The sequence below is a fragment of the Aptenodytes forsteri genome, unplaced genomic scaffold (genome assembly GCF_000699145.1).
Source record: "Aptenodytes forsteri isolate BGI_AS27 unplaced genomic scaffold, ASM69914v1 Scaffold99, whole genome shotgun sequence".
Lineage (NCBI taxonomy): Eukaryota > Metazoa > Chordata > Aves > Sphenisciformes > Spheniscidae > Aptenodytes > Aptenodytes forsteri.
In genome coordinates, this window is record NW_008795321.1 from 628,550 (window position 1) to 639,089 (window position 10,540).

The 10,540-nt window shown below is 42.1% G+C and overlaps 1 protein-coding gene across 1 annotated transcript in view; it reads right to left on the reverse strand.

The window, feature by feature from the left end:
- ARHGEF28 (Rho guanine nucleotide exchange factor 28) overlaps positions 1-7,577 on the reverse strand; it is a 114,865-nt gene extending 107,288 nt beyond the window's left edge. Inside the window, exon 1 of the mRNA XM_019472243.1 lies at positions 7,496-7,577. Within this exon, the coding sequence (XP_019327788.1) occupies positions 7,496-7,531 (36 nt within the window). The 5' untranslated portion in view covers positions 7,532-7,577. The remainder of the gene's footprint in view (positions 1-7,495) is intronic.
- Between the last annotated feature and the right edge of the window lie 2,963 nt (positions 7,578-10,540).

Consider the following 10,540-nt stretch of genomic DNA (forward strand, 5'->3'; position numbering starts at 1 on the left):
GTATTGAAGGGATTAACTCATAATGGAAGATCAGAAGGCACATAAATATAGTATGATGTGAACAACCAGACATTTCAGAAATGTATTCTAGCACCAAACACAGAAGCTCAGACACTTTATATGATCACAAGTAGGTGGCTGCAGGAACTCAGCCAAGAGCGAGAAACCCCCCAATGACTCTGTAAATCACAAAGATGAACAGAATGAAAGCATCCACTAATTTCTTCCTCAGCACAGGCTGGCAACACTAATCTCTCATTTAAAGGTGCAACTGGCAGCAAGATCATTTACATGTTACCATGAGCAACACCCAGCCGCACTAACCTGACCCACGCCAGACCTGGGCACACAATCTCATTTTTGTTGAATTAGTGAGAGCACACGATACAGAGCTTATGCCGGCTTTGTGCTTTTTATGCCTGCTGTATGTCAGCAGCAGGAAAAGAGACAGTACCAGATCTGGCTGCTGGTGCAGAATTAATCTACCAATGCTTTTAAACAATCTGAACCAGAGACCAAGTTTATAGCAAATCAGCACTTGGCATCACATGGCCACTATTTTCTTTAACTTGCCACCAGTGGTCTTAAAGCTGTGTTTAGTGCACCATCAAACTGTGACAACAGGTAAGGTGGAGAAAAGTTTTCAGTCTCCCATATGGCAAAGTAATCAATACATGTGGAGAATGGGATATCTTCTAATTCTGGAACTGCTGGGTAGAAATAAAAATAGCGTGGATGCCTTTACCAGAAAGAAGGGGGAAAAAAAGAGGAATAAGAAGAAGGAGGGAAAAAAAAAAATTTTTTTCAAGCATTACACAGTGCCAAAACATGTATTAACATTCTTGCTGGTCTGTTGTTAAAAATATCATGCAGTGTTTTGCTGTCAATGGCAACACAATTTATGTTGGTGCATAAAATCATACAGAGGAATTAAGAAGCTTGGGAATGAGCTGTTCACATACATAGGTCAGAAAACCTCTGCAATAAGGCATATTAATAGAAAATGAACATCCATTCTGACATGTAACTGTTAACTAAGCAAAAGGCATTACCTCTTTCAGTTGACTTGATTTAAAATATATAAATCAGATTACTTATTATTCTCATGTCCTATGTGACATCAGGGCTCTACTGTTGCAGACACTACACAAACACATGTAAGCACAAAGTCCCTGCCCAGAAAAATCCTAATCTAAGGACTGAACAGGAAAACAAAAAATGGAGGAAAAATAATACACCATGGGAGCAAAAAATGATCCGACTGCTGATGGACACGCTTTGAAGTACCCACTCTTTTCCTTCATATCTTTTCAAATAGATCCCATTCTTTCACACGTCTTTCCTCAGTCTCATTCTGGCAGCAACTATGCATCCAAACACAGGCCAGCCTGTGCACACTCTTCTGTGTGCCCCCATGCAAGCCGCCCACGATGGACCTGACCAGGCTCCCACAGGGGTCAACAACAAAACACTCATGACTCCAGCCAGCGCTGGATCAGGCCAGCAAACGCAGCTCTGTGCATTAGCAAATGCACGCTGGAAGCCCAACACACATTTACATTTTAAACCACATTTTTCTGTTGTGTTTTGAAATCACCGTCTAAACAAGACAGTCGTTTCAGCCTGGTTGAACACACAGATTGGCCCAGGATTTGGCCAATCCTACTGCAACAGCAAAGAACATGAAAGCACAGGATGGGCAAGACGGGCTAGAAACTGGCTTCTTTCCACAAAGTGCTGGCTAGAAGATACTGAACACATGGCAAGAGCAGAAGATCCAAACGCTGTATCCCACCATGGAAAACTCTATCCCTTTCCACCCCTCTTCCCACCTCAACTCTTCTTAGTTCAGCATGGAGAAACTGGGAAGGCACACAACTTGGCAAGGTAGACAATCAGCTACTCACTTTGGGATCAAGTTGTAAGTCCTATTGCCACTTCCTACTGGTATCATGCAAAGGCATGCTGGAATTGTATATCAGTTTGAACTTCACTTCAATCATTTAGAAAACAGAATAATATTGTTGACTTATTTCTGTTAATTCTGCTTCCCAATTCTCATGCACATGAAATCCATGCATTTGTAAAGAAGGTAACAATTACAGCTCATTTGTCCCTCTAGCTCTAACTAGGCATACAAATAACATACTTTAGAAAAAAACATTTGGAATTTCTTCCTGCCAAACAAGATGATTCACAACTTTTTAACTCTCTCACCAAGTGTTTTCAGAGTCCCTCTGCCTATGGACCTCTGAACATTTTCCAGAAGGTGTGCTCAAATTATTCCCAGACACAATGCTAGAGTACAAATAAAACCCTGTTTATTTAATCACTTTTTGCATGGGCCTCAGTGCAGAACTGAAAATTTCAGAAGCGTTCAGGATTGTGTGACTATCAGAGTGCACTTTACCATTGCCTTCAGCTGGAGCAACATCAACCAACACGGAGCACTCTGGTAAACTCTCACCTTTGAGGTAAAAACAGCCCAGACAACTAGAAGTTGCTGACAGAGTACCAAATTAATCCAATCCCTGGATATGCATTAAAATCCTCTTTTGAAATTGAACTTTCCACCACCCTTTGCTTTCTGGCCTTTTCAACAGGACTTTGACTCCTAATCTGCAACTTTTGTCTTTAATTTCCTCCACTGTAGAACAGCCATGCATACTCTGAAACTGGCCTGGAAGTAGTTTATGCAAATGTCCATTATGAAACTCTAATTATTTTTCACCCTCCATGCCACTGCTGTCAAGTGTGCAGACGGTACAACAGTACCAGGGCTAATTCAACGTAGAAGCATGAAAGCCAGCAACGGGGCAAGGCAGGATGGCCCCTGGCAGCTGACTGGACAGAGCTCCCTTGCTTCATTCCTTGGCCAGTGCCTAGTGGCTTGTGTCTTTTTTTACTGGATAAGGAAATTAGCTTATATGTGAACTAAAACATTTTAGAATTAATTCTGTTTCACCATGTTTCTCACCCACGGAAATCCCTGTAGTTAAATTGTCCATCAGTACAGCAGGCTTTGCTTTGAAGAACCTTAAAAATCAGTCCAGGAATTTGCTGTTGCTGTCTGCACCCCTTGGGTATGAAGTATGTCCCTTATTTCACCTTCTCCTCCCTGTTCCTTACTCACATACCTTCTACGGCCAAGATTCCTGTGAATAAGCAGTTGTGTTTTCAACTGGGTCTCAGGGAATTATGCCAGCTCATCCTTGAGGAACCACAAGATTGCAGATTAAGAAAACAGTGAAGATGCTAACGAACGTGGCTGTAGCCCAGGTGTTTGCCCTAAAACTCCTGGAGGGAGGGTACATCCTTTGAAAAAGTAACAAAAGATCAAAAGACCTTCAAAATTGTTACTTAATGACAGAAGGAAATAAAACAGCATGGATCCAAGGGAAAAGTAACTGAGGTTGTAATACAGACATGTCTTTGTAGGGACAGGCTACAGGTATCTTGCATGTGATAAAAAAGCTGCCAGACTGTCTTGCCCACACCAGCATTTAATTTCCAATTTTGCATGCCTACTCTCTCTCAAGAGAGTCAACCTCTTGGGCCAGCAATTAATGTGGAGGCAGCAGGGAAGCTACACTGTCATCTCAACTTGCTCAGAGCAAGTCCACCTGGATGGCCAGCCATGGCCACCAGGCTGCACTCATTCCTCCTCCTTCACTGCTACTGAGACTGAGCTCCAGCCATGCAATGGTGAAGGGAAATACTGGTGTGGATGGGGCCCAGGTTTGCTAGAACATGAATTCAGGACACGCTGCCTCAAGTGCTCCAAACCCTCATGAGCACAGCGCTTGGCCTCAGTACCTCCCACTTCACTGCAGGACAAGGGGACAAAGGTCGAGACGCAGTTTCTCTGGCTCCCATTTATTCTCAGAGGAGAGATGGCTGTGAATGCAGACTCGATGCACCTCCCTCTCTCTGCCTCCATCTAAAGCAGCTGCACTCCTTTCTTTGGAACGGTAAATGAGATGGGACGCACCTGCACCCCATGGGATGCACCTCCCCTGATGGGAGATGCCATGAGCAAGCTGCATTGGAAGCAGTTTCCACTTACCGTCAAAGCGAAGCAAACTACCACGCACAAAAATATTCTTCATACAGACATATTTAACTTCTAAACAGGTTACAGAGGAAGGATGCTGCCCCATCCTAGCATCCTAGGTTAGGATCTGAGAAACTTGGACAGGAGTGTGTTTCACCACACCTTTCTTACATTTTAGGCACATTGCTGCACTTATATCACCTCAGACCTTCTTTGTAAATGAAGTTAAACATCTCCTGACTACAAAAGAGCATTGTGAAGAACAGTGCACTACAAAGACAACCAGGCACTGACATTATTACAATGATGGAAAACATAGGCTCCTAAAACAGAGAGCTTTAAGCCAACATCACATAGGCCAGAGCAAATCACCAACCCAAACAAACAAATAGCCGGACAAGCAAAGAACAGGCATGACCATGCAAACTGCATAAAGACCACGAAGAGGGAACATGCTGGACAGAAAAAAGTCAGGGAAAAAGAAACCCTAGAAAACTTGACACACTTGGCACACTGCAGACCCAGCCCAGGCAAAGACCATCGCTGAGCTTATCCAAGGTGGGAGAGTCTCCAGACACTTGGATGCTCTGTGGCTGCGAGCAGCCCGGTGCTACATCCCACCCTCAGCCCTCCCCGACCCAGTCAGACAAAAACCTGCTGAACCCTCACTGTCTGTAGGAATACTTCAATACATCGGTATTAAACAGAGAATACATAAGCATCCCACTCTCCTTGGCACCTACGCTTCACCAAAGAAGCTGTAACAGTGTCAGAAGCAAAACGCAACCCCAAACAAGAACAAGCCAGCAGTGACACTTAAGAGAGAGAGAGACTTGGTGTAGCAGAATAGAACAGAAGTTAATTAAGCTTTGACCTCGAGCACTTTTAGGCAACTCCAGTGGTTGTAGGCAGGAGCATGTGATATCTTAGGAAAGTGCATTTCAAGAATAGTAAGTACAGTACAGGACCAAGTGGAAATTTTATTTTCCAAGAGATCTTGAGTCTCCAAGCTGGGAGCCTGTGTTTCTGCCTCTTCCCAGAGAATTAATGTCCAAATACTCCTTTGGAAGGACAGAATTGACAAATAACCTCCACCGCCATCTCCCTGGGAGATGAAGCCCCTCTGATGTCTACAGGGAACTGCTGTGGATATCCTCTGCGGCTCAAGCATCTCTGTATTTTTCTCTGCTGCTCCCACGGGAAACATTCATCAGGCTCTCAGCAGCGAATAATTTAGAAACTTCTGAGATCACTTATTTTCTGCTCTTGAGAGTTGACTACTCCCACGGTATGTTTGCCCCATGGCAGCAAGATATTTCTTTGCCAATGTCAAAGATCAATGTTGGTGATCAGTAACGCTTCTTTAAAACAAACAAAAAACAGTCACCTACCATTAAATAAGAAGGATTTTCCATGAGAGAGATTTGTTTTTCCACACTAGAAATTGCTTTCAATAGGAGGAACAACTGCCATGCATAAATTCTTTAATATCTGAAAAGTGCTTCATCAAATATTTTGCTTTTTGTCTTTCACAGATAGTCTTTTTTCCATCTACAATGAAACCAGTGGCTGCCTGAAGATAGCACGGTCTTATTCCATATACTGTGTTTAGTACACTATGAAATGAAAAGACACAGCTTCCTGCTCTCCTTGCAGAAAGAACTGGATAAATATAATTTATTTGTATCAGTTAAAAAAGCATAATTCAGAAGGGCAAAAGCTATTTAAATTCAAGTTCTACTTACTTAAACAATGTATTATTAGCATTGAAAGAAGAGACAACATGTATGATGTTTCAGTTTATCCTTGGCTAGTCAATCCTGAAAATTAGACTGGCTTATAAGGAGTAATTTTATGATGTGGTTAACAGTATTTTGCTGTCTAGAAGCCGGAAACAGGCTCCTCAAATTAACCAAAAAGCATGTGCTTCAAATATTTAATTTTCTGTTTCACTACCATTTACTTTTTAAACCATGACATTTATGTGTGTTGTAATTAGATTTTAATTAAATTGCTGCCACAAAAATTACATATAAAGAGAAGTGTATCAAAATAATGCATTTTTGAAATGGAGTAATTTCATAGAGTATTTTTAAATTATATTTCACAAAAATTATATTACCCAGCAAGGTCCTTGAGCTTTCTGAATGCATTCCCTCTTATGTAACAAAAAAGAAACAGCTGCCACTCAGCCAACCAGATTACGCATACTGTTTTAGATTTGCAAATAAATTCAGTACTGACAAAGTGTGACAGTTTAAAGTAATAGCGCTGTATGAATGCATCCTCCAGCTGTGTAACAACTGCTCACATACAGCAAGTCAACAAAGTACCTTGCATAATTTTTAAAAATGCGTATTATAAACACAGAACTGCAGTTATTCTCAGATAATTTGACATGAAGTACAAGCCTCTCAGACAGACATTCTTGGAATAAAGAAGAGTGTAAAATCCACTTGATACACACGCTAAGCATGTTTAAATACAGCGTGAAAAGCATCCTAATTTTGGACCCAGCATACAGTAGATCTCTCCTTCTCGCAAAGAACAAGAACCTATGCTTTCATAGAGGCTCAAAAGAAGGGATTATTTCCTACCTTTTGACCACTTCCACTTTTCCTGCAGAAAATAATGTGTTATAACCATATGCTGACATTTTTGAAGTTGCAGATGAACAGTATGCAATTGCCATGCCATGGTATTCTGTAGTTCCACTGTTCCCTTTAAAAGGGACTGGAACACATCAGAGAAAAACCTGAATTCACTGCAGTGCAAATATTTGTCTTGTTTCTTCAGTCTTCCAATGAGATGCTTTCTCTATCCCTGCTTACGGATGAAGATTCAACAGATTTTAGACAAGCTCAGCTAGCCAGAGAACTGCTTAATGAAAACTGTCTAAGGAACTGCACAATCAGAAAGGACTTTCATGTCTAATTTAAATGTCTGATTTGGTTGTGTTCTCCAGCAAAATTATGCAAATAAAGCAGGAGCAGTTGGAAGGAGCTTCCAGAACTGATGAAGTAATCGGACCCAACTAAGAGAAAAGAAATGCCTTGACTCAAGAACTTTTTCAAGATGGACAGACCTCTCTGATCTTCCCAGACACACTGAGAAGTACTCAGATTAGGAACAGTATTGCGACAGGCAAGACTGTGAAGCTGCAACACTTTCAGACACTAACTCACCAGAGCAACTACATCAACCTCAGATGATCAGCATAAGGTCTGCCAAGACCTCCCCAAGTTTTAGATGAGGGTTGAGAGACAACCTTGAATCTTTCTCAGTCACCTTAGGATGTTCACGTAGCCCCTTCCCACCTCCTGCAGAAGCCCCAAAAGCTTTACACACCCTCGTTCCCACATACACACAACCACACTCACCTACACAAAATATAGGAGGCTATCAAAAAATTACTACAGTCCCAGTTTCTGGGAAACTCACCCCAGGTGCTCCCGCTGCAAGTCTCTGGAAGTCCATGTTTCACCACTATCCTCAGGTTTGGCAGGACACTGGGGACCCAGAGGAAAGACACCATCTCCACCTGCTCCCCCCACAAGAAAACAAGTTGGTGACCGCCTAACGGCAATCCAAACCACTCCCATCAGGTTTCTAGCAAGTTAGGGAGACTCCTGTGGGATTTACCCACCTGGGCTGGTGAGAGGCTGCGGACCACAACTAGCAAGTTAGCAAAGCTCAGAACCACAACCAGCAAGTTACCAAAGCTCAGGGCCGGTACTGGCTCTCACTTGTGCAAAGCTTAGGGCAAATGTTCCCAACACATTCCTAAAATCACATTCTTACATCCATCACTCTACAAGTGACTAATACACCCCAAGCCCTCTCTGCCTCCACCTGATGAGTCCCTAGATCATAAGAGATGTATCACTATTAGTCCCCAAATGCACAGCTTTGTACCATGCTGTTATTAACTGGAGTAAATAAAAGGTGGGAAAATTCAATCTTCCCACATAATAAGTGAATTCTCCTCAGAACTAACCAACATCTCCCAATATTATGATGTCCACAGATTTACACAGATTTCATAAGGCTACATCTGGCTCTCAGGGTTATAATCAAAATATTAAACAGAACTGGCCTTAAATATGATCCTTGTAATATCTTTCTCTCTACCCTAATAACTGTTCTTGCGGTATCTATATATTCTTATCTCTTTATATTAATCTCCACCTTCACTCCCATCAGGTTTCTAGCAAGTTAGGGAGACTCCTGTGGGATTTACCCACCTGGGCTGGTGAGAGGCTGCGGACCACAACTAGCAAGTTAGCAAAGCTCAGAACCACAACCAGAAAGTTACCAAAGCTCAGGGCCGGTACTGGCTCTCACTTGTGCAAAGCTTAGGGCAAATGTTCCCAACACATTCCTAAAATCACATTCTTACATCCATCACTCTACAAGTGACTAATACACCCCAAGCCCTCTCTGCCTCCACCTGATGAGTCCCTAGATCATAAGAGATGTATCACTATTAGTCCCCAAATGCACAGCTTTGTACCATGCTGTTATTAACTGGAGTAAATAAAAGGTGGGAAAATTCAATCTTCCCACATAATAAGTGAATTCTCCTCAGAACTAACCAACATCTCCCAATATTATGATGTCCACAGATTTACACAGATTTCATAAGGCTACATCTGGCTCTCAGGGTTATAATCAAAATATTAAACAGAACTGGCCTTAAATATGATCCTTGTAATATCTTTCTCTCTACCCTAATAACTGTTCTTGCGGTATCTATATATTCTTATCTCTATATATTAATCTCCACCTTCTTTATCTTCCATAAGAATTTCCTGTGAGACATGGTATCAAATGTTTCATTTTCAACAACTTGGACTAAGCCCATTGCACTGCCCTTCTCTAGGTGGTCAGTTATCTTATCGTGGGAAGATACCAGATCGGTGTGACGCAGCCGCCTATGATAAAACTGTGTTGACTTTTATCCATTAGCACCATGTCCTTGATTATTCTTTCTGTGAAAATCTGTTTTTAAAACCTTGCACCACACAACCAACATCACATGAGCAGGCCTCACAAAACCCTTCCCCTCGCACCACCTTTAAAGACATTGCATCTAATTTTTGCGAGCCTGAGATTCCCACTCCCAAGCTAATAAAATGAAAACTCGTGCTGATGCATTAGCAATCCCATGTTCCCTCAGTTCTCCAGGGTACAGATTATTTGTACTCCTCCATTTCCATCCCCATCTCATCACATTAAGCAGATAACTGTTTTGTTTCTGTCTTTGTTTCACCTTTTACCACCCTTTTGAAAACCATTCAGTGCCCTCCCACCACCCTCCTAGACCCCAACATTCATGTACCCCTGCTACTACCATTCTCAATGCAAACCACGGCAGAACAAGCCAAAAAAGACAACCATGGTTTATTAATAATAATGACTAGATTGCCCAAGTTTTACTCCTCATACTCACATCCCATTGAGGGCACCAAGTAAATTAAGTTTACCTAATGCATGTCCTCACTCCTGTTACTACCTGGTTTTGAACTCTGAGTTGACCTATTTTAAGCAATCACTTCAGGTTTTGCAGAAAAAATTCTATTTGATTACAAACTTCAACTTACTCATTTTTTGACATGATGTACAATTTCCTGCTTTGAGGAAGTGGAGAGAATGGTAATTTGGAATTTTATAGGGAAAAAACAGCCATAAATTGTGGGAGAGAGAGAGAGAGTGGTGTCTCTTCACAGGCAGTAACTCTGCTCTTGAAAAGTGCAATTGAGACTACTGAAGGAGAAGAAAATAATGATCATAGAAGGGAAATAATTCTAAACTTACTTCGGAGAACTGAGCTACAGTACTGAAAACCATCGTCCCCACACATGCCTGCATCAGACAGCAACATTCAACAGCCTGTGGTCTCAGACAACCAGAGAATGGTTTCTGGTTTCATTCACCCTGCTTTTGAATGAGCCATTACCCAAAAGAAAGCGACTCTCCGGGCAGAAGCCTAGTGTTGTAGAACTTACATAAAGAGGTACTTCAGCGCAGCTCAACTCCATTGTCACAGCATCTAGAAACAGAATAAACCAGTGGAATTATTACACACCCATCAGGAGGCATTGATATCATTATACCCCATTTATGTCTGCAAACTAAGTCGACATCTTCCAGAATTAGGGGAGAAAAAGGACATCAAGCTTATCAGCCATCCAGTTGCCCCGAATTCCCCCAGGATGAGGAAACGCTGGTGTAATGATTCCCATGTAAGGCTGGAGGAGGGGTGGCTGGTGCTGTGTGCTTTTCACACAATAGACACAGCAAACAAAACAGGTCAGGCTGAGCCCAGCAGCTGAGACATTTGTAGTTGCAGCAAATGAAGTAGTGGGAATTGCAGCAGTTCTTATCTCTAGAGGCAAAAAACTGAATCTGACCTCGAGATGTAGCTGTAGCAACTTTTACTCCACGCCAATATCCCAAGTGTCTGGTGCTGTTCTTTTAGCAACT